This window comes from Stenella coeruleoalba (genome assembly GCF_951394435.1).
Source record: "Stenella coeruleoalba genome assembly, chromosome: 1".
Lineage (NCBI taxonomy): Eukaryota > Metazoa > Chordata > Mammalia > Artiodactyla > Delphinidae > Stenella > Stenella coeruleoalba.
In genome coordinates this window covers 42315993-42341877 of record NC_137169.1, presented here as the reverse complement: position 1 = coordinate 42341877, position 25885 = coordinate 42315993, and the positions used below count along the sequence as shown (strand labels likewise).

The window sequence follows — 25885 nt, the reverse complement described above, 5'->3', positions numbered from 1 at the left end:
GTTCCCAAATGTAAAGTTGCCCTAAGCAAGGCTATCTACCCATCAGCCAGCTATTTACCCATCAGCCAGCTATTTACAACTTATTTTCAAACTGAAACTGTCAACATACTACTTTTTCATAAAAGCTCCCCTGGTTCAATTTCTAGATGAGAAACACATCTCAACATCTCCTCTACCCCTACTACCATCAAGAATCAAGAAACTTATCCTGGAATATCAAGAAATAACCTGAATGTATAGGAGAGTAATACGGACTTAATAGATTTATAAATTTAATGGTTTTTAAAAATTGGAGCTTTCAAAACTACAGTAACATGAGAAAATGCTTATAAAATGACACTGAGTAAAAACTAAAAGTATGCAAAAAAATATAAGAGAGTAATATTATACATATTTTTAAATATTTGCATTTGGGAAAAAAGCATAAAACTCAGTACCCTTTAGGTACTTATCACCCATTCCTCCTTTTCCCCAGCCTGTTTCTATGGACTTACCTATTCTAGATATTTCATATAAATAGAATCACAGACTACATTACATGACTTTTTTTTGGTGTCTAGCTTCTTTCACTGAGCATTATATATTTGAGCTTCGTCCATGCTGTAGTATGTGTTAAGTCCAATTTTAAGATATAGTGAACCAGTCATACATAATTCTTTTGAGTTTCTTGCATGTAGGGTACTATTAGCTAAACAATATTTGGTTTCAACAATGCAACTTGGAGTGCAAAGGTATACAAATCAGTGGAAATTAACTGTTTTTTATACTTAAAATGTAAAACTACAAAGAAAAAGGATTGTTAAATTTCACAATATCTTTTTAAAGTATACAAACCACTTCTAGTTTAGAATTATGTAATGAAATCCAATGATACACGCTGTGTACCATAAGTCAGGAAAACATGGCTCAGTGTGGTGTTACAAAATAGCTGTGTGACCCTGTCACACCCATTCAGTCAAATATCTAAGAGTATAGGACATCAAATGTCCTTAAATTTTTGTTCTTTATATTAAATAGCTGGCACTGAGGAATCACTGTTTAATAGGAGACCTGGCAGCAGTAGACAAGATATAATGAAGAAGGCAATGAAAGAAAGTAAGAACAGAAGTTTGAGATGATAGACGAGAGGTTGTTAATTGAGATCTGGGCTTAAGTGGGGTATATAAATTCCTTGAAATTGCATGCAAAATTCTGTGCACCTTCCCAGGAAGAGGACTTATGGTTTTCAGCTTCCCAAGAGTTATTAAATAACAAAAGGGTTAAGAGACACTTCTGTGAACTTGGATGGCTGCCACAGAAACAGAAAAACCAGTTGAAGGAATATAAGGAAACATTTCAAACAAAGAGATAAAAGAAATCTTGGTTTTTGACACCTGAACACCCAGTCCTTCAAGAAGCCATCTCACAAAACTGTAACCAAAAGTTAGCTGTCTCACTTCAAGCCTCCTCTAGCACCTGTCACCCGTATGACTTTGTACTGTTTCATGTTTGATCTTATACTTGGCCCATGGTACCTAACAGTGAGAGTGACCTCCCAGAAAGTTAACCCACGAAAGTTAACTGAAAAAATTATAACCACTTTCAGGTGCCTTAAGTCAGTGCAAACAAATTTATAATTTAGACTTATGCATTTTTCTATTTTACGTTAAAATTACACATTCTATAAATAAAAAACAACAGTAGAAAACTGAAATTCTTTGGAAATTAGGCAGTAATGCCTTCTCATAGAGCTTCTGAACCCAAAACGCAGTATTTGCCCTAAAAAGGACTTCTTGCCCTTCACTTCAGATGGGCTAGATCTATTTAACCTTGAATGGAGGGTCCTAATTTGAGGCTACCAAAAAATAGTCTTAATTCTTCACTGTCAAAAGGTGATTTCTGAAAATGACTTTTGACTGACAAACATGTAGTTTAAAGAGTTTTCCTGGCTATTGTCTCCAACTTTGGTCTAGTGACTCCCTTACCTCCATCTAGTTTATTGACCTGGCAAGAGTTTCCTAGATGTGGTATTTTAATTCCTGCTTATTTGAGCAAGTGAGTCTCCACACATCAGCTCTTTAACCTGAATATTAAAGTTCAGTCTGCTGGCCCAAAAATGGACCACCTAGCTCTCTGTATCCAGATCATTTGGACCACTTAACTTTTAGAGTCAAACATACAGTCCTGCTCACATGTGCACCTATCTCCAGTTAGTGTTTTCATCTTGTTAAAATAGAGGTTCTATCAAAAGAATGGTAATGACCTAAATGTCCATCAAACAGGGAACTGATTAAATAAATAACAGTACACACAATTAATACTATGCAGCCCTAGAGAAGAAAGAAGCTTTTTATGTACTGACAGGGAAACAGCTTCAAGATACAGTGTGGAAAAAAAAGCAACATGCAGAATTGTTCTGTGCAGCGGGCTACTTTTTGTGTAAAGGGGTCAAGGAGGACTACTTGTATTTGTTTGCATGTGTATAAAATCTCTTGAAGGATATACAAAAAACATTAACTTTAGTTGCCTATTAGATGTGGAACTGAGTGGCTACAGAACAAATAAGATGTCTCATCCATACTTTTCTAGAATTTGACCATATGAATATATTATTTAAAATCATTAAAAAATAAATTTAAAGATTGTTTTCTTTTGTGTAGGCCAACCCTACTACCTCTGTTTGGATTCCATGTGCTTCCACCTTCTCAGAAACCTTATACTACAGATTTTTGCTGCTCTCCATATTCAACTTCTTTTCACTGCATCCTTCCCATCAGCTTATAAACGTAAGTCTTTCTCATTAAAACAAACTAATCTACCATCGATTCCACATCTAATTATTGCCCTATTCCTATACCCCTCCCCTGCTTCACAGCCGATCTTCTCCCAAAATAATCTGTTCTTGATGTTTCTATATCTCAATCTCCTGGAAAAATTCTTACCATACAATCCACTACTAAGTTCTGCTGTTTTTGTCTCTCAAATATCAATAGAATTCATCTATAACTCTTCATCTCTATTGCCAACACCCTAGCTAACAATATCTGCTAATGCAGTGACTTTCTAAATAGTATATATACTCTTTGTTCTCAGAGTCCTTCTTTAAAAATACCCCCCTCCCAACCCCACCTAAAATCCTTCACTGGCTAGCTTTCCTCTGTTCTAGGATAAAGTCCAAAATCCTTAATAAAGATAATAAATGTAAAGAACCTGGCACAAGCATCTTAATGACTATTCCCAGGGTACAAACATGTACCCACTTCTCCAAAATGCTCTTTTTAGAGAGGCAAGTTTGAATTCCTAAGGGATTTTGTTTGAAATTCCAGACATAAAAAATACTTTAAATGTATTTCATAATCTTATCTTTTTGGTACAATATCTTGGAGTCTTTTTCTGGACTGCAGGTCATGACCATTGTGGATTGTAAAATAAGTTTTAGAGGGTCAAAGCTAGGACTTTTTAGAAAATGAAATAGAATATACAGAATATATAATAGTAAGGGTCAACACTGTTTTATGAAACTTGTTTCCGTTTTTACAAACTGAAACATGGTATAAAATGTATTTTTTCTATTTTGAGTTGCCAAAAATATATCTGAACCCATGGTCTAAGCTATTTGAGACTATGATACTACTGTTTTCCTATGATTCAATTTTTTTCATCTATGACTAAGAAATTATACTTCAAGTTAACTTTCAATAGGTTTCAGAATTTCAGCCATTTTAAAATGGCTCTATTTCACACTACCTAATCTTAAATGAGGTCTGATAATTTACCTAACAGTGTTGCAACAGCAAAATTTAACTGAATACCTATACCACACACCTATCAGAACTCTGTGGCTCAAACCCCAAAGGCTTTGCGGTTTCTGGCAGCAGAGATATGAGCTCATTACCTGCAACTCAGAGACTGCCTCTCAGGGATTCTTAACCTTCTTTGTGGCATGGAAACCTTTACCAATCTGATGAAAAGTCATGGATTCCTTCTCAGATAGTGCTTTTGAATGGATACATAAGATTACCAAGGAAATTAGTTACACTGAAATACAGTTCTATTCTTGACCCTATGAGGATCTGTGGACCTAAGCGTAAGTATTCATCAATATAAAGATTACACCGAGTTTAAAAATTTATATGTAAGAAGTCCTAGGTAACTAAAGCACATTTTAAGAAATACAAAGCATTTTGAGAAACAATATCTAGGAACAAGAGAAAATTCCAGATAATGAAACACAGTGGGGGATGGGAGGTGTATGTGAAAAATGAAATACTGATAAGCTTACCTCAATATTAAGGAAGGTTTCTTCCCTTTCTCTATTTCTCTACACTCATGTATATATGGACTTCCTGCTAAAATCAACTTTATTTACTTAAGCAAATTTCTGCAATGGAAACTCTAAAACTAATTTTTTGAACCTTAAAAAAAGTACAAGGTGCCCATATATACAAATCCCCAAACAGTTTATTCACAAACAAAAATGCTGCTCTACTCATAGGTACTACCTCTGGGCTCTCTTCTACTGGCAGCTGCTAGGAAATATTATGACAAGCCTAATTATCTGATTTTCCAATATGCAGAATACTAGAAGAGTTACTATAAGGGGAGCTGCATTAACAGCAGATGAAGAACCATCAGACAGTGGGAAGACAATGAGAAAAAAAATTATAAAATGCTGGTACAAGAATTAAAAGCAGAAGGACTTCCCTGGTGGTGCAGTGGATAAAACTCCACGCTCCCAATGCAGGGGCCCCGGGTTCGATCCCTGGGCAGGGAACTAGATCCTACATGCATGCCTCAACTAAGAGTTCACATGACACAACTAAGGAGCTTGAGTGCCGCAACTAAGGAGCTGCTGAGCCACAACTATGGAACCTGAGAGCCGAAACTAAGGATCCGGCGAGCTGCAACTAAGACCTGGTGCAACCAAATAAATTAAAAAAAAAAAAAAAAAGAAAAGAATTAAAAGCAGAACAGATTTCATTCAGTAACACAAATATTCCTACATAATAAGACTCTGGGGCACCATTCTATCACCTACAGAGAATAATAAACTAATCCTTCTAGTATGTTTTGAATCAGTAAAATGAGATGAAAATCTGCTTATAAGTCAGTATTTCAGTGATTTATGGGGGAAGGAGTGAGAATGAAAAGGGAGCACTGTGAAGTTTGAAAAGACCCAGCTGCGAATCAGTCTTAGTAAGACACTGTTACCAAAGACAGTGTCCTGGAATAAAAAAAAAGTTAAAAATGTAAAACATATTTTAGAAGGTCTCTATCCAAAACTTATCTATCCAAAATAAACTGTTTGAATTGGAAAATTTCACTTAAATTTAATTGCAGTTATACTTTCTACAACTGGATCCATTCAATTCTCCTGTGTGATTTCAATAACCCATCTTTTTAAGTCTTGTTTTTTAAGTCTCCTTGCTCCTTCATTACCCTGAACAGACTACTTATCAGTACCTATGGCTTCAGGGCCCTCTTAAGCTTCAAATCTACTTCTATTACTTCTATGTTTAAAAAAATATCACAGGGCTTCCCTGGTGGCACAGTGGAGAATCCGCCTGCCAATGCAGGAGACACAGGTTCGAGCCCTGGTCTGGGAAGATCCCACATGCTGCGGAGCAACTAAGCCCTGTGTGCCACAACTACAGAGCCTGCGCTCTAGAGCCTACGAGTCACAACTACTGAAGCCTTGTGCCTAGAGCCCATGCTCCGCAACAAGAGAAGCCACCGCGATGAGAAGCCAGCACACCACAACGAAGAGTACCCCCTGCTGGACACAACTAAAGAAAGCCTGCATGCAGCAATGAAGACCCAATGCAGCCAAAAATAAATAAATAAATTAAAAAAAAAATCACAGTAAAAGGCAAGAAACTAGGATACAAATGACTAGTGGAGATAATGCTAAATAAAACACATTCACACTATACTATAAATTAGCATCAATCAGGAATTGGTGCCTTAATATCAATTAATGGCAAATGTACAATGTTTGATTTGAGAGAGAAAGGTTAGACAGGGAGCCCTGATCACCTAAGGGAGAAAAGAAAGGTGAAAGGGGAATCACCAATTGAGGACAGAAAAGAGGACACTGGAACACCAAAAACACACTTTGTTAATTTTAGCATTTTACTGAGTGACAGTGGTATGTATTTTCAAATGACAAAATAGATGTTATGCACAGGGACGTTTCTATCAATTTAGCAGAACACTGCTGTGCTATATGAAACTTACCTTTATATGATTTAGGAGATATTTTTAGAAGACCCACTTTATTATAAGGGAGTCTCATTACCTCAATTATTACATATAAACCACTTCATTCCAATATTCCATTCTTCTGACAGATTCACTCTACTGGAAAAGGATTCCCAGGTCCCCATGACTGCCTTTGAGTCAAATCCAGTGTTACCATATCTATTTTGATTCTCTACTAGTCCTCTGCCACACTGTGCAATTACCTCTACCATCTAAAACTCAATTCTCATAGCTGACTAGCTCTACTGCTAAACCTATTTCTTCATCTATAAGATGAGAATAACACTCACTTTCATATAATTATTATGAAAATTAAGAATTTCCAGTTTCTGATCTAGCATGTAAGCTTAGAAGTCACCACACCACCCTAACAAAAAAATCAACAACTCTTCTTAGATCGGTCAGAGAGCAAACTGCTGACCCCAAAACTTGAGAGACAGACGGATACAGAAAATCACAACTTACCAGAGCAGAAACCTGTCAGCAGAACCAGTGCTGGGGTAGGAAAACCTGAACTGTAATTCTGCTGGGGACTGTATGATTACTAGGGATTCAGTGTGAACAAGTCTGAGTTAAAAACTCCAGGGGGACCCCACAGTCAATTCGTAAGTTTTATTTCCATGAGCTTTGCCAGGTCCTCCCAGTGAGTATCAGAGAAAAATTCCCCTCATGCTCCCAAGAGGAGGAGTGGGAAAGGAACCATTTTGATATATGCCAGAGCATTCTATTCTTCTTCACCTAAGGGGGTAGAGGCGGACACTGAGAAGCACTGGGAATTGCAAATTAAAACAAGCAAACAAAAACACCACTTACACCTATTAGAACAGTGAAAACTCAAAACACTTGACAGTATCAAATGCTGGTGAGGATGTGGATGGAGCAACAGGAGCTCTCCCTTACTGCTAGTGGGAATGCAAATGGCACAGCCACTTTGAAAGACGGTTTGGCGGTTTCTTACAAAACCAAACATACTCTTACCATATACAATCTAGCAATTATGCTCCTTGGTATTTACCTAAAGGAGTTGAAAACTTATATCCACCCAAAAACCTGCACATGGATGTTAACAGCAGCTTCAATCATAATTCCCAAAACTTGGAAGCAACCAAGATATGCTTTAGTAGGTAAATGGATAAACTTGTGGTGCATCAAGACAATGGAATACTATTCAGTGCTAAAAAGAAATGAGCTATTAAGCCATGGATAAACATGGAAGAAACTTCATTGCACGTTACTAAGTGAAAGAAGCCAATGTGAAAAGGCTACATGCTGTTTGCTTCTAAATATATGACATTCTGGAAAAGAAAAACTGTGGAGACAGTAAAAGATCAGTGGTTGCCAGGGGTTAGGAGGAAGGGATGAACATGTGGAGCACAGAGGATTTTTTAGGCAGGCAAAATATTCTGTATGATACTATACATAACGGAGAATCCATGTCATTGTACATCCGTCCAAACTCACAGAGTATACAACACCAAGCTATGGATTTTGGATAATAATATTTTAGTGTAGATTCATTAAAAAAAAATTAAATGTGGCCCTATCAAAATCCCAGCTGGTTTATTTTCAGAAATTGACAATTGATCCCAAAATTCATATGGAACTATAAGGGACTAAGAATAGCCAAAATAATGTTGAATAATAAGAACAAAGTCTGAAGATTCACACCTCCTGATTTCAAAACTTACTGCAAAACTAGTGTAGGACTAGCATTAAGAATAGACATGTAGGGCTTCCCGGGTGGTGCAGTGGTTGAGAGTCTGCCTGCTGATGCAGGGGACATGGGTTTGTGCCCCGGTCCGGGAAGATCCCACATGCCGCGGAGCGGCTGGGTCCATGAGCCATGGCCGCTGAGCCTGCGCGTCCAGAGCCTGTGCTCCGCAACGGGAGAGGCCACAACAGTGAGAGGCCCGCGTACCGCAAAAAAAAAAAAAAAAGACATGTAGGGACTTCCCTGCTGGTGCAGTGGTTAAGAATCCACCTGCCAATGCAGGGGACACGGGTTCAATCCCTGCTCCGGGAAGATCCCACATGCTGCAGAGCAACTAAGCCCATGTGCCACAGCTACTGAGCCTGTGTGCCACAACTACTGAAGCCCAGGTGTCTAGAGCACATGCTCCACAACAAGAGAAGCTACTGCAATGAGAAGCCCATGCACTGCAACAAAGAGTAGCCCCCACTCACCGCAAATAGAGAAAGCCCGCACACAGCAAGGAAGACCCAACACAGACAAAAAAAAACAAATAAAATTTAAATTAAAAAAAAAAAGAATAGACATGTAGGGACTTCCCTGGTGGCACGGTGGTTAGGAATCTGCCTGCCAATGCAGGGGACACGGGTTTGATCCCTGGTCCGGGAAGATCCCACATGCCGCGGAGCAACTAAGCCCGTGTGCCACAACTATTGAGCCTGCACTCTAAAGCTCGCACACCACAACTACTGAAGCCCACATGCCTATAGCCAGTGCTCCACAACAAGAGAAGCCAAGAGTAGACATGTAGATCAATGGAACATAACTGAAGAGTCCAGAAATAACCCCTTAACACTTAATGGACAATTGATTTGGGGCACAACAATGGGGAAATATTGAACAAATGGTGCTCTGACAGGATAGTCACATTCAAAATAATAAATTTGGGGCCTTCCTTACACTACACACAAAAATTAACTCTTAAAAGAAAACACAGGAGTAAATCTTTGTGAATGTGGGTTAGGCAAAATTTTCTTAGACACAACACCAAAAGCTCAAGTGACAAAAGAAAAAATAAACTGGATCCACCAGAATTAGCAATTTTTGTGCTCAAGTAACACCATCAAGAAAGTGAAAAGACCATAGCAAAGGAAACCATAAACAAAACAAAAAGACAACCCACAGAATGGGAGAAAATATTTGTAAAGAAAGTGACCAACAGGGATTAATCTCCAAAATATACAAACAGCTCATGCAGCTCAATATCAAAAAAAAGCAACCCAATCGAAAAATGGTTGTTGGAAGATCTAAATAGACATTTCTCCGAAGAAAATATACAGATGGCCAAAAAGCACACGAAAAGATGCTCAACAGGGCTTCCTTGGTGGCGCAGTGGTTAAGAATCCGCCTGCCAATGCAGGGGACGTGGGTTCGAGCCCTGGTCCAGGAAGATCCCACATGCCACAGAGCAACTAAGCCCGTTCACCACAACTACTGAGCCTGCGCTCTAGAGCCTGCAAGCCACAATTACTGAAGCCAGCACGCCTAGAGGCCGTGCTCCGAAACAAGAGAAGCCACCGCAATGAGAAGCCTACACACCGCAATGAAGACCACGACTAGAGAAAGCCCATGCGCAACAAAGACCCAATGCAGCCAAAAATAAATAAATAAATTAATTAATTAAAAAAAAAAGATGCTCAACATCACTAATTATTAGAGAGATGAAACTCAAAACTACAATGAGGTATCACCTCACACCGGTCAGAACGGCCACCACCAAAATATCGACAAACAATAAATGCTGGAGAGGGTGTGGAGAAAAGGGAATCCTCCTACACTGTTGGTGGGAATGTAAATTGGTACAGCCACTATGGAGAACATATGGCGGTTCCTTTTTTTTTTTAAAACATCTTTATTGGAGTATAATGGCTTTACAATGTTGTGTTAGTTTCTGCTGCATCACAAAGTGAATCAGTTATATGTATACATGTATCCCCATATGCCCTCCCTCTTGCATCTCCCTCCCACCCTCCCCATCCGACTCCTCTAGGTGGTCACAAAACACTGAGCTGATCTCCCTGCGCTATGCAGCTGCTTCCCACTAGCTACCTATTTTACATTTGGTAGTGTATATATGTCAATGCTACTCTCTCACTTCGTCCCAGCTTACCCTTCCCCCTCCCCATGTCCTCAAGTCCATTCTCTACATCCGTGTCTTTATTCCTGTACTGCCCCTAGGTTTGTCAGAGCCATTTTTTTTTTTTTAGATTCAGTATGGCGGTTCCTTAAAAAACTAAAAATAGAGCTACCATATGATAAGCAATCCCACTCCTGGCCATATATCTGGAGAAAACCATAACTGGAGAAGATACATGCACCCCAATGTTCACTGCAGCACTATTTACAACTGCCAAGACATGGAAGCAACCTAAATGTCCATGAACAGAGGAATGGATAAAGAAAATGTGGTACATATATACAATGGAATATTACTCAGGCATAAAAAAGAATGAAATAATGCCATTTGCAACATGGATGGACCTAGAGATTGTCACACTGAGTGATGTAAGTCAGACAGAGAACGACAAATATCATATGATAGCATTTATACGTGGAAACTAAAAAAATGTTACAAATGAACTTATTTACAAACAGAAACAGAGTCACAGATATAAAAAACAAATTTATGGTTACCAGGGGGGAAAAGGGGGGAGGGATAAATTGGGAGATTGGGATTGACATATACACATATATATAAAATAGATAACTAATAGGGACACTGTATAGCAAACGGAACTCTACTCAATACTCTGTAATGACCTATATGGAAAAAGAATGGATATATGTATATGTATAACTGATACACTTTGCTCTACAGCAGAAACTAACACAACATTGTAAATCAACTATACTCCCATAAAAATTAAACCACCCCCCCCAAACTACTCTATCTGTAGGAACAAGCAGGAGAGATCACTCACAAAGATCTAATAATGATATTTGAAGGTTTTTTTGCAGAAATGATGGAAAAGTACAAATAAACTATGAAATTTAACAGGGTATGCTTGTTAGGGTCTCTAGAAGCAGAAAACAGCTTTATAGGGTATAATTACAAAATCTACTGGCTTTTTGTTTGCATTCACTTCCAAAGATTCTGACAACAGTCTTAAAACAGTCTCAGAGTAGATGACTATCACTGTCTTCATTCGTCTAAAATTCTGAAATTCTCATCACCAAAACAGCTGTCAGTCTGCTCCCAGTAATGTTATGTTCTTCTGAAAAATACCACTTCATACCCTTTCTCTGAGCGCTTTCAATGGAAGGATTATTCATGTCATATATGTTCTCTGTCTGTAATTAACTAAGAGGAAGGGACATAAAGATTTAAAGGAAGGTAAACTCATGGTTACCAAGGAGGAACGGGGGAGGGGATAAATTAGGAGATTGGGATTGACAACAGATAACTAATAAGGACCTACTGTATAACACAGGGAACTCTACTCAACACTCTGTAATGACCCATATGGGAAAAGAATTTTAAGAAGAGTGGATATATGTATAACTGATTCACTTTGCTGTACAGCAGGAACTAACACAACATTGTTAATCAACTATACTCCAATAAAAATTAATTTTTAAAAAGTGAAAAGACAGTCCACAAAACAGGAGAAAACTTGCAAATCTCATATCTGACAAGGGATCAGAATATATAATGAACTCTTACAACTCAATAAGGATCTGAATAGACATTTCTCCAAAGATATACAAATGGCCAAGAAGCACGTGAAAAGATGCTCAACATGAGCCTTTACGGAAATGCAATCAAAACCACAATGAGGACTTCCTGGTGGCACGGTGTTAAGAATCTGCCTGCCAATGCAGGGGATTCGAGCCCTGGTCTGGGAAGATCCCACATGCCATGGAGCAACTAAGCCTGTGCGCTGAGCCCGCGCTCTAGAGCCTGCCAGCCACAACTACTGAGCCCGCGTGCCACAACTACTGAAGCCCGCTTGCCTAGAGGCCGTGCTCTGCAACGAGAAGCCACCGCAATGAGAAGCCCATGCACTGCAATGAAGAGTAGCCCCCACTCGCCGCAACTAGAGAGAGCCCGCGTGCAGCAACGAAGACCCAACGCAGCCAAAAATAAATAAACAAATAAGCTAATTAATTAATTTAAAAAAACCCCAAACCGCAATGAGATACCACTTCATAGGCACTAGAATGGCTATAATTAAAAAAAAAAAGATAATAAGTTTTGGTGATGATGTGCAGAAATTGGAACCCTTGTGCACTGCTAGTGGGAATGTAAAACCATACTACAAGTGTTTTCGAAAACAGTTTGGCAGTCCCTCAAAAGGTTAAACATGGAATTATGTGACACAGCAATTCTACTAGGAAGTGTATAACCAAGCGATATGAAAACATATCTGTACAAAAACTTGCACACAAATGTTTATAAAAGCATTCATAAGAGCCAAAAAATGGAAGCCCAAATGTTCATCAATGAAGAATGGCTAAACAAAATGTGGCTGATCCACACAATGAAATGCTTCACAATAAAAAAATGAAGTCCTGATACATGCTACAACATAGATGAATCTTGAAAACAGTAAGAGACCAGCGACAAAAGACCACATATTAGTATGCATACTGGTATGCACTTCTCATTGGGGAAATGCAAATTAAAACCACAATGAAACACTTCTACACACTTATCAGAGTGCCTAAAATAAAAGACTGACAATACCAGGTGCTGGTAAGGATGTAGAGCAAACAGAACTCTCGTATATAGCTGATAGGAGTGTAAACTGGTGAAACCACTTTGGCAACTTATTTTGAAATGCATCCAAAAATAAGATGGATTGATAAAGGGACAGGGTATGTGTTAAAACAAATATAGCAAAATGTTAACTACAGTCTAAGTGGTAGGAATATGGGTATTCAAACAATTCTGTCAACTTCTCTTTGTTTTTGAAATTTCCATAATAAAATATTGTGGGAAAAACTAAATATATACCTGTTCCATTACCCAGCATTTCCACTCCTGAATATAAACCAAATAGGTATTTACGTATATTTTAAAAAATGTTCACAGCACATTCATACAGTCAAAAACTAACACAACCCAAATATGTATTAATAGTAAAATGGGTTTTAAAAGTATATTTATACAACTGAATCCTCTACAGCAATGAAAAATAATATGAGCTACTGCCACAATATGGAACATCATAACCGAATTTCACAAACAATGCTGAACGAATTATTTAAGTTCAAAACTGGGCAAAACAAACAGAAGGTGGTAAGAGGTCAGAACAGTAGTTACCTTTGGGGAAGGGGTAGTGACTGTTAGAGGAGATATGAGGGAGCCTTTTGGGGGGTTGGATATTGGCTATATCTCGATGGTGGTTATAATATGTAAAAGGTCACCGGACTATATAGTTAAGATGTTATTTATACTATTAAAAATATACTCTTTATTGTATATAAGCAATAAAAAGGTTTTACACACACACACACATATTATACTTTAACTGTACAACATTATACAACTTCCTCTAAATTCATGCTCACCACCTACTGATTATTCTTCCAGCTCCAAGCTCCCCAACTCATAGTTTAATCAGGGCAGCTCTTTTGCTTTTATTATTTTTTACATTTACGTTCATCATTTGATGTCTTCAGAAGCTAAAGAGTTATTTTGTGATCCACTGCCCTATCATAAATTGATCCTCCAACTTAAAGTCTCAAGTTTAATACTTGATTATACTGTTTCACACTGAATAAATGCTTCATGTATATACATTAATCTTGCCTCCTTAAAGTGGTAGATCCTTAAGGGTAAAGGACTCATTTCTCCTTTCACCTTGGTGCCCAACACATACCTGCTGACCGATAGAAGAAATGAAGTATCAAGTGTCCTGGTTTTTATCCTTAAAGCCTTGCCATTCAGTTTATGGTAAACTGCTTTTTTTTGCCACATATGTAAGAATTAAATTGTTATACAAAATTACATGTAATTTTAACTAATTGGATCAATTATAAAAGTCTCATTCTTCTTAAAGCCATTCAGCTTCATAAGAATTCATAAAGTTTTAATAAATTTAGGAACTAATATATCTGGAGGATTGCTTTCTTCATTCCCACATCTTCATATCCCTTACTTACCTTACTGTATGCTCTCTGGATTAAGTAACAAGATAATTACTCAACTGCCCCTGGGAGCACACTCCATGTTGGCTATTTAATTAAAAGATAGGTATATGTGCATTCATATTAAAATGAACTCAAAGTATTTTTAATTGGTTACAATAAGGAACTCTTCTAAGCCTTGAAAAGCAACATACCATAAAGTCAAATTGAATATCAAAACCAAAAGGTCTCCAAGAGCAGAAAATATATTTAGTTCTCCCTTATCACTTTACTTTTCAACAGCATGTAGCAATTTCTTCTGCCATTAAAAACACACACACTTTGGCTATCTATGTGCTAGCTTTTCCTCACATCTTTCACTCACATTTCCACTCTGAGTCTTTAGTATCTTTACCACCTCACTCTTGATTTCATTTACATCACAACTGCAAAAATCCTGAATACTGAACAGGTTCACAATATCATAAATATTTGTTAAATTCTATATTAAAAGTTACTGACAAGGAATCAACTTCTGGAAATTTGTCACAGCCTATTTTTTAATAATCTGTTGATACAGGACAGAAACACATAATCCCTAACTCTTTGCTTGAAAAAAGGTAATACACAGAAGATAATTACATTCAGAAACGGCTTGAGGCAAGATGACAAAGAAATACAACATCTAATTCCAACTGTATTTACAATCATCCTCTTTTCACTTCCTTCCTCATTTCTAGAAATTTTGAACTTGGCTGAGACAGTAAAGACAGAAAGAAGTGGTACAAGTTGAAGAAAAAGAAGTCAGGGAAAACCTATAGTAGCCATTCTGTGACAATTTTTCTATGTAGAAGGAACCAAATAAAATTAAGATCTTTAAAAAAAATCCCCTCCTACCTAAAGTATTATATTATGATTTTTAAAAGATCTAAATTTTACAAAAATATATCCTAGAAAGTGCTAACTAAAAAATATTTTAAGAAAGTCAAGTTCTCAGACCTTATGTACCAAGTACTCATTACCCCTATCTTCTCAAGTTACCCTATAATTGGCTCTAGAATTAAACTGACACACAGACTGTCCTACTCTTAAAGGTGCTCATACATTCTTAATGGCAAAGAATCAGCCTTAATTAAAGGACATCCAGAGGGGTAGATCATGCATAAACAAACAAAACCCTTGTAACAATGGTTACAAATAAATAAGCAAAGATATTTGCTTAGTTATTAAAAAAAAGAAGAGGCAAGCTGGGCTACACAGAACACAGACCAAACTCAAATGAAAACAAGGTAAACAGATTAACTTTCCCAAAGCTTATGCACATTATAAATTAGAAGTGACAGGACAAAACTGAATATAGTCAGATAAAATAGTTAATGTGGGAGAGAAAAATAGCAGAACCCTTTAAAGTACAAAAGCCAAACACTAAAGCACAGGATTCTGGGAACAATTTATAAAGACTCGAACAACCGTAAGACTTCACACTCACAGAAAAACACAATAACTGATTTTCACATTTACTCAAGTATTTGAGTGCCTGCTATGTGAAAAGCACAGTTCTAGCAATGCAAAGATGAATCATCAGACTTGGATTCTAGTAGGGTACAGGCAACATTGTTATAAATAATTAAAATCAAATAGGAAGGGTAAAGAAGTGTATAAAGAGGAGTATTCTGGGCAACAGGAATAGAATGAGCAAAGGCAGAGGCTGGAAAGCAGAAGGCATATACAGAACATAGCAAACTTCAGTCTGACTAGAGTATAGGTTTTATATAAGACTACGAAAAGCTGGAAAAGTATAAAAGAAGCCAGATCATAACTCTGAATGCTAGGACAGATCTTCAGTGATGAGTCGGAAAGAATCATTAAGGATTAAGAGGCAAGGGAATCTGATTTGGATAGAATTTACTGAACAATAAATGGTTGGGGATGAAATGCATGGAAGAGGAGACATCAAATAGGTAATTGTGAGAGGTCATGAAGACCTCAGTTCCAGTGGTGACAGTGTAAGAGGGAGAAGGCAGAGTTCTAAGTTAGACACCGGGTGTCTACAATGTGTAAGGTACCATTCCACTCCACTGAGAAACTTTTAAAATCTTAACACATCATTCTCACTTTTAAGGAAACGGTAATCTGGAAAAATAATAAATGTTAAAGCACCGAGAGCTAATAAGATAATACATGATTTCCAGATAAATATTACAAACAGAAAATACTACACTTGAAGAAATCAGGAGAGGGGAAAAAAATGGTCAGTGGAGGATTTATTAAAGAGGTTGGAGTTGATCTGCACCTCAATGAAAAGGTAAAATTTCAACAGGGGAGGGATAAAATTTCACACAAAGGGAGTTTTTTTAAGTTAAATAATTTGTTTAATAAGAGCAAGATAGGTGAGATACACTGAGGTAATTTCCAACAAAATAGTAAACAAAACACTAATACATAAAAAAAAAAATTAACTACCTGAACTTAACTTCATAAAGATACCAGAAAAACAAGTTATTATTACTATTACAGCTCTGAATGCTTAAAAATGAGTATCTTCTTATATTCTAGATCTTTAAATGAGAGGGGTTACTTTTAATGAGTTCTATAGGAGAGACCAAGCCTTAAAAAAAAAAAGTAACCTTCAGTCAGTTTGAAATATCCAAAATGTTATGTTTTGTTATTTGTGAAAGAAGTTCCTCAAGACACAACATAATCTGATAAACTCTCTTCATATTTTACACGTGATATGAACCAGGATATGAACTCAGACCCATCTGACTCCAAAACCAGAGCTATACTTGCACTCAGCGCTGTATTACCAATAATTTTTCTTCTGATTTTAAAATCTCAAATGTATTAATCACAAAGTGCACAGCAGAAGGAAGAGATGAGTAAATCTCAAACTATATAACTACTGCAAAAGTGAGAGATACCACTTTATTTATATATGTATATATATATTCAGATTAAAGTACTGTAAAGTGCTTTTTTGTTGTCAATGAATATTAATTTAACAGAGTGCCACTCCCAAATTAGCCATGAGAAATGGGGGTTTTAGAGTGACTAGTTAGTGGTTTCTCAATCTGTTCACTTACACCTTTCAAAGCTGGGCTACCTACCTGGCCCTTTCCTCTTATCAACCTTCATTCCTCAGCCTTTCATGACTTATCCTCCCTCTCACAACCCTTCTAAGACTGCCCTTGATGGGCAGATTTCCTCTGTATTCTTTTTAAACATTCAGGAAGGAAAGAGTAGACGACGTGCCAAATTTGTTTTTTACCTTCTAATTCAAGAAAAGCTCTAACTTCTTCCCTCCAATTTCTTTAAGGACAAAGATTTAAGTTCTTTCTCACAAAATAAACATTTTGTTATAGAATATAAACAAGATGGAAAAAACCTATTTTATCAATAATTATTTTAAACCAATGCCTATATTTAATATTATTGGGATTTGATTTTTAGGATTGATTCCTTAAAAATGATCCATTATAAAGGAAAAAGGCACTAGGAATGTGCATAATTCTTACAAAACATTCTACTGCACTTGCCTCAAAATAAATATATTAAATCATTTAAAAGAAATCCAGTCATTCAACCAACAACTGACTGCCTAATGTGTGCCAGGCACTATTTAGGCACTTGGAAAACAACAATTTTTTAAAAACTCCCCTTTCCTCAGGGAGTTTACCACCTAGCAGGAGGAGACAGATAATAAACAATAAATATAATAAGTAAAGACAATGTGTTAGAAAGTGATAAACGCTATGGAAAAAAATAGAACAAGGTAAGCGAGAATTCCCGGGTGCCAAGGCAAGTGCACTTTCAAATAGGGTGGTCAGAGAGGGTGTAAGAAGGTGTCATTTGACTAAAAACTTGAAGGTAAGGGAGTCAGCCATGATGATACCTGGGGGAAGAGTACTCAAGGCACAGAAAAAAAACAGAGTAAAGGTCCTGGAGTATCCTAGAAACAAGGAGGCCAGAGGAAGCCAGCAAAGGGCAGAGTAGTAAGAGGTGTCATAAGAGCTCTGTATGGGAGCAGAGGGTATCGATCATGTAGGGTTTATGGGACACTAAGGAATTTGGCTTTTACTTTGAACGAAATGAGGATCCACAGAAAGTTGAGTAGAGTGTCATGATCTGTTTTACCATAATCACTCTGGATGATGGGTTAAGCATAGACTAAAGGGAGGGTAAGGGTGAAAGCATAGAGACCAGTTAGGAGGCTACAAAAGAAACCCAGGAGAGAAATATGTACTTCCCATCAACTTTGACCACAGTAGTGCAGTGCTTACATTTAAGCATAAATAGATAAAACAAATCTCAGATCCTGTTAATAAGAAATAACTGGATGTTACAGAAGTTTTTTTATATAGAGCTCTTGGCATATAGATACATTGTACATCTTTTCTTTTAACCATTCACTACAGAGAAATACCAAGTGTGTTCCTTTATAATCAGTTATTCCCTCCATGAATTTTTTAAAAATCCTACTGTAACTGAGACTATTCTTTAAGGAAATAAGCCAATATTTCTGTAGCTCTGTCAATTATACACTATTTTTGAAGAAAAAAATAAGTCACTTCTATCCACTGAAAATATAAATCATTTACCTTGGATTAGTGTTTCTCAGATCACCTGATTTACATTCCTAAAAACTTCAATTCCTTCAGGTAAGACAAATTTCTACAAAAGTTTCTCTTTTTATGCTTCTATCTTTAAAGAAATTACTTCTTTCAAATTGATGCCAAATTTGCATATCAGTATCTGGGTCGTTCATTTCAGGAAATGGCAACCACAAAAAACTCCCGCTGTCACAAACATGTTTCAAAAAACGTTCCTTCATGACACCAAAAAAACTCTCTTATCATCTTATCCTGCTGGAAAAGGCAAATACAATTCCCATAAATTCTAAAGAAGTTATTCTTAACACTGTATTTATCATAAGGATATAAGAGAAAGAGTGTAGAAAGTCAAAGATATTTGACTTGCCTAGAAGGGGGCTAGGGAACATGGAAGGAGATTTTGAAATAAAAACTCATACTTCTAAAAGAATTTGCTTATGAAACTGAAATAAGCACACTGTCCTATAGCATTTATGAAGGAAACCAAGAGTGAAATATAAACTATTTACTTGCTTCAAAGACTCAGAAAAACATCTAGACTTAGCTTGGATTTTTTAAGAGACTTCCCTTGTGACAATTCTTTGGAAGGAACGGGTGTGTAAATTTACAAAACTGAATTCAAATTCATTAATTCACTCAACATTTAAGTGCTTATGTGCCAGAAATTGCACTAAGCAAGGGGGACATAGTCCCTGTTCTCAAGGGCTTACAGTCTTCACTCACTCCAGTTACTAAGCGTCTACTATGAGCCAGATGCGTATACAACAAACAGGAAACACAGGGTCCCTACCTGCATACAGCTTATACTGGAGAAGGAGGGAAATGCCTCAAGAATGAGACACACATCTAACTAAACAAGGATAACATTCAAGTGTTAAATGGGCTGCTTATGAAAGTGTGGACACTTCCTTCAGGGGGGACACAAAGAAGGAAGTAATGGATTCAGGGTGAGAGGGAGGGGAATGTAGGGACTTCAGATACAGTTGAGTCCTCAAAGAGGATTACGCTGTTCACCTGCTGACTTTGGGGGAAGGGCTCCAGAGGGGGCAAATGGAGCTAAGGCAGAGATGTGTAAACAGGCTGTTGTACTTGATAGGCCTGGAATATGAATGTGAAAGAGAAATCATGGAGACTTCTCTATGCCACAATTAAAAGACTGGACTTTGTTGGCATATATGAAAGGCCCCTGAAGGGTTTTATCCAGAAAACCAGCATATGTGATCAGGTTTTTCTGGTGTGGTGAGACACTGATTTACATAGGAATGAGAAAAGAATAACACTAGATAATGATGTCACCACATGAAACAACAAAGGAGACTGCCCAGTTTGAAAATTAAACCCCATTCATGAAAAAAATTAAGCCACAACTATCCAAGCCCTTCTGGGGAAAAAGTTTTTAATCAGCATCATTTAAAATTGAAAAAGTAGAGGAAAGGTTTATATATATTACGGATTATAACAGCTGCATATCTATTTTGAGTTTTCTAAAGCAGTCTTTAGCTCTTTATTAATTGTGTAAAGATATCTGGAGCTGCTGATTGCTGTACAAAAAGCAGTGAAGCTATTTAGAAGACAAGTCTTTGATACAAAGGGAGAACCACGAGTAACATAAGCTATTTCTCAGGTAAGGTTTGAAGGTTTCCAAAGTTCAAGATAAGCAAGTTCTCTTAAGTCAGCGTGTTTAAAAGGTGTGTCACAGGGGTGGAGCAAAAGGAGGGATTAAAAATTAATATAAACATATATAAAAACAAGTAACTCGATGTTGCTAGAACCAAAATCACTACTTGGAAATCTCCCAAGCAGAGGGAGAAATGAACGCCTACCAGATCCAATGAATACAGACAGACAGGAGGGAGGAGAGGATGATCACACTTGAAAGTATAAACGGGGGGGGGGGGGGGGGAGGGGGTAACGACCTATCCAGAACCCAAAATCCAGCTGGCGATGCGATGAGGAAATCACCTCCAAACCCCACAGTTCAGGCATAAAGGCAGGAAAATATCACTTCCAAACTCCACCATCTAACCACCAGCCACAGGCCAAGGGGATATCACACATACTCGAATCCCAGAACTCAAGGACAAGTACCATCCCCACGCAGTGCTTGAGGGGAGGTGAAGGATTCCCCCTATCCTGAGGGTGGGAAGCAATCACCCTCACATCCAGCCCTAAGGGGGTCAGTGCTCCTCAGGCCAGGGGCAGTGACAGCCCCGAAGATCCCACAATCTCAGCCAGAGCTGCCTCTACTCCTCGCACCCCCGTTGCCCAACACACACCCTCCCCTACCTGATATGGCGGCGGCGGCTCCTGATCCGGCTCCGTCCCCTCGCCAAAGCTAGCTCGGTCGGACTGAGACTCGTGAAGCAGGGAGATGTCATCCGAAGTGGGGGACTTCAGGCAGTTCCCCATCTTCCGGGGCTGGGGTGTGTGATCTAGGGGAGGAAGAAAGCAGTAGCGGGGTCGTTCGCACGCTCCGCCGTCAGCCTCGGTCAGAGAGGTGGGGTCGGGCGGCAGGCCGGGGCTCAGGCGGCGACGGCTAACCCGCCCCCCGGCGCCGCCGAAGAGCCGCTCATGCCAGCCCCCGGGGTTGGGGGCTTAAGGCTGGGCCGCGGGTTCCCTGGGGTCGCGGTGGTAGCCTCCTACGAGGCGGCGGCGGCGGCGGCGGCGGCGGTGGGGGGGGGGGGGCGGGGAGACGAAACACTTCCCCACCCCGCCCCCCCGCGGGGCGGCGGCGGCCACGGAGCTGCTGGGCCTAATCCAGGTCAGGAGGGGGGGGCGCGGCCGTCGAGGCTCCCTCAGCTGCTGCCTCAGCTGCTGCTGCCCCCGCCGACGCCGGAGCTGCAGCCGCGGGCCTCATCCTACTCCGCCTGAAAGCGGCGGCGACGGCGGCCAGAACGAGGCCAGCTGCGGCCCTGCGTCACGCCGCCGTGCGTGCTCTGGTCCCGCCCCCGGCGCTGGGAGGCGTGGGCGGCTCTCAGCTGCGCGTCCCCCCCACCCCGCCTCTCTCGCCTTCTCCAGTCCTAAGCAGCTGTTCCTGGGCCTGCGTCAGTTTCTGCTTCTCTGACAGTCTGAGACGTGACTCCGAAACCAATCCTGCGTCTCCCGTGCCTCCCCAGACGCACTGCGCCCACCTCGCTTGTCTCAGCTCTTACCTGTGCGCTGTTTTGACAGTCTTCTCACCACCTTCAGCCAAGGGATCTATTTTTAAACCCGTGTATGAATGGATCACTCCCATGATTAAAATGTTAAAAGGTTTACCATTTATCCCTTCAGAATAGAGTCCAAACTCACTAATGAACCTTCCCTACTTCCCCAGTCACTTCCTAAACCTCCTACATCACAGCCAGAAAGATTCTTCTACCAATTGTTCTATTTCTTTCCATTCCCACCACCATAGTACAAGTTACCATCACTTCTCTACTGTAATACATTGAACTCTTTCCCCTGCATTCACCATTGCTCCCATTCAATCCACTATTTGTACAGTTGAGTTACCTTTTTTAAATGTAAATATGATCATGTCATTCCCCTAGGGGGAATTTAAGCCTTTTAAAACCTTCAATGGCTTCCCAATGCTGTTATGACTAAGTATTAATTGTTAAATTGTTTACAAATCTGGCTACCTCTCCTATCTCATTAGCAGCATTGTTCCCTGCATATTCTAAACTCTAGGATGTCTAAATAAAGTAGTTTCAGTTATCTAGAGGACTATTCCCTCCGGCTGAGGCCTTTACCCATATTTTTTCTCTGACAGAAACTCACTTCTTCCCACTCCTGACCTTATACCTCCCATTAAGCTAAACTTTATCCCCACTTGTCTTCCTGGACTCAACTTTGGTGCCACTGGGAAGCCTCTCCTAACCCTCCAGTCTGGGTTAGTTGCCTCCTCTGTGCTCTCAGTCCCTGAGCTTCTCTCTGTCACAGGCTGATCAAGCTGAATCATCTGTACCTCCTCTGTGCAAGGCCTGGCACATTGCCTAAGGCAGTGTAGGCTTTATTCTTGGTTGAATGAACAAAGAGCTCAAGAAGCAATGTATGTAAAGGAAGGAAAGAAAGATGAGAATGCTCCTAATAGTCATTCATTCAACAAGAGACTAAAATTGGGTCTTGACTCCATTTCTTTCATTCATCATTTACTGATTTTTTAATTTTTTCTCTAGACCCTATGCTAGGCACTAGGGAAACCTGGCTAGTTCCTGATGGAGCCCAGAATCCAGATGGGAAGACAAGTAAACAGATGAGTTCTTCTGTCACCCACTACCAAAGGTTTTTAGAGGGCACAGAAGGGAGTGATTAGACCATTGGGTGAGGATCAGAAAGGATTCTTGGAAGCAGAACAGTGTCAAACTGGCATGGGCCTAAGTGCTCTAACTTTGGAGTCCCTATTCTATAAAATCACGTATTTTATTTAAATGCACTCATATCTCATATTAAATATAACCAGTTTGCTATTTACCCTCTTTTCCAAGACTTGCCTTCCTTCCTATTAATGGCTCCCACCTAAATAGGTGTATCCCTAATGCCATGTTTTTTATCAGAATCTTTCACACATCCCCAAGAATCATTACTTAATTCTCTGGCTTGGACAAATAAAATTATTTGGGAGGAAATTTTCAGGCATTTGCCTCTTTTCTCCTATTGCCATTTTCCTTGTCCCCTCTGAACTATTGCAACAACTTCTTAATGAAGCCCTTGCCTCTGCACCATCAATCCATTCTCCACACTACTACCATGAAAAATGTAATCAGAGAGCATTCATAGACTTGTGGTTCAGAAATTTAGCATGGCACTAAGGCCTTGAACCATTTGGTCCCATCCTAATCTCCCATATGACTCTGACTCAAACCAGGCATCCTATATTCCAGCCATATCACACTACTTACCATGCCCTCAGTTTTCACTGTGCTTTTCCACTTCTGATCTTTTGCCATGCTGTTCCCTTCTGTTGAAATCCAACTATCTTTAAGACCCTCCTTAAATACTACCTTCTTCATGTAGCTGACCTCTATTTCACTTAGTTGGAATATATATAACTATGTAAAATAAATGGGATCCATTATTGTATTATATTGTGTATATCTATATAACATATGTGAATATTTTAACATAATTCATATATATAAACAGATATGTGTGTGTATATATATATACATATATATATGTATAAAATCATAACTTCCATTTATCAGCCTGAGCCTTGAAAGGTTAATGTTGACATTCCTGTTTTATAGGAATAGAAACATGGCTATTCAGGGGTAAAGCCAAGATTTGAATTATATACCAGTTGCATTTATTAGGTTGTGGGAGGGAACTACAACGTTTTTTCAGCCTGATATTCCTTTCTCAGTGTATAAAAACAAGAAAATGGGGGAAGACTTACCTTGAATGCCTTTAGCATCTACATGTATCTTTGTAAGGAAGTAGTTATTCAATGATCTTTCTTCCTAATCCAGATTTAGAAAAGAACCCTTGGGAAGTGTCCTGTAGACCAGAGAGTGTGATCTAATCACAAAACATAATTTTAAATAAAAAAAGTAACCAAGACCATTGAAGTGACAAAGACTCTCCTAGACCCAACTCTAGTCAAGCTCCTCTAAGCCCTCAAGACCTTAACCTTGGGTTCTGTGCTTAGCCCACTTATTCCAGTTTTAGCAAGATTCTAGCTGAGTTAGTTTAGCCAGAATCCCCCTCCCTCAGTATCTGACCACCTTGGCCTGCCTTCAGCAGAAATCCTATCGATGGGTTTAGCCAGAATTCCCTTTTAACTCTGATGTTTCCTTTTTGTAATTTTCCATCCACTTTCTCCCACCCTAGTCCTTGCTTGTCCTTTTTGTATAATACAGAGTGAAGTCCAGTTCTATACTGAGGTTTCTCTTCCCCTTTTGCAATAGGTCCTGAATAAAATTTGCTTTCACTGCTTTAACTTGTCTGGTTCTGGTTTTCTCTGACAGCAGGAGATGTAATGCAGAAGCCGATATGAAAATCTAGTACCCTCTGTTGAGCCAGATTTTTTAAAATAGTCTTTATCTTTTTAGACCAGTTTTAGGTTCACTTCAAAATTGAGCAGAAGGTACAGAGATTTACCATATACCCCTACCCCTGTACATGCATAGCCTCTCCCATTATCAACACCCTGCACCAGAGTGGTACATTTGTTACATTGATAAGCTATCACACAAAATCCTTGCTTAAGTTAGAGTTCACTCTTGGTGTTGTACATTCTATGGGTTTAGACAAATGTATAACGATGTGTATCTACCATTATAGTGTCATACAGAGTAGTTACACTGCCCTAAAAATCTTCTGTGCTCAGCCTATTCATTCTTCCCTTGCTCCTATCCCCTGGCAACCACTTATTTCTTAACAGACTCCATAGTTTTACCTTTTCCAAAATGTCATATATTTAGAATCATACAGCATGTAGTCTTTTCACCTTGGCTTCTTTCACTTAAATGAAAACTAAGGTTCCTCCGTTTCTATCCATGGCTTGATAACTAATTTCTTTTTAGCACTGAATAATATTCCACTCTCTAGATGTCCCACAGTTGATTTATTCATTTATCTACTGAAGGACGTTTTAGTTGCTTCCAAGTTTTGGCAATTATGAATAAAGCTGCTATAAATATCTACGTATAGGGTTTTTCCCAATTTTTTTATTGTAGTAAAATACACTTAACATAAAACTTACCACCTTAACCATTTTTAAGTGTACAGTTCAGTATTTAATACGTTCATAATATTTTGCAGCCATTACCACCGTTCGTCTCCAGAATGCTTTTCATCTTGTAAAACCAAAACTACCCATTAAACAATAACTATCCTTTTTCCCCTCCCCTCAGCTCCTGGTAATCATCATCCTACTTTCTGTCTCTATGATTTTTACCACTCGAAGTATCTTATATAAGTATAATCATACAACATTTGTCCTTTTGTGACTGGCTTATTTCATTTAGCATAATGTCTTCAAGGTTCATCCATGGTATAGTATATTGCAGAATTTCCTTCCTTTTTAAGGCTGACTGCTGTAATATTCCATTATATGTATATACCACATTTTGCTTATCCATTCATTCATTGATGGACACTTGGGTGGCTTCCACATTTTAGCTACTATCATGCTGCTATGAACATGGATGTACAAATATCTCTTCAAGACCCTAATTTCAATTCTTTGATTATATACCCAGAGTGGAATTGCTGTATTATATGGTAA

The 25885-nt window shown here is 38.7% G+C and overlaps 1 protein-coding gene across 1 annotated transcript in view; it reads right to left on the bottom strand.

Annotated features, from left to right (window-relative positions):
• RNF11 (ring finger protein 11) overlaps positions 1-21569 on the bottom strand; it is a 38829-nt gene extending 17260 nt beyond the window's left edge. Inside the window, exon 1 of the mRNA XM_079899323.1 lies at positions 20959-21569. Coding sequence (XP_079755449.1) covers positions 20959-21081 — 123 coding nt within the window. The 5' untranslated portion in view covers positions 21082-21569. The remainder of the gene's footprint in view (positions 1-20958) is intronic.
• Positions 21570-25885: the final 4316 nt, after the last annotated feature.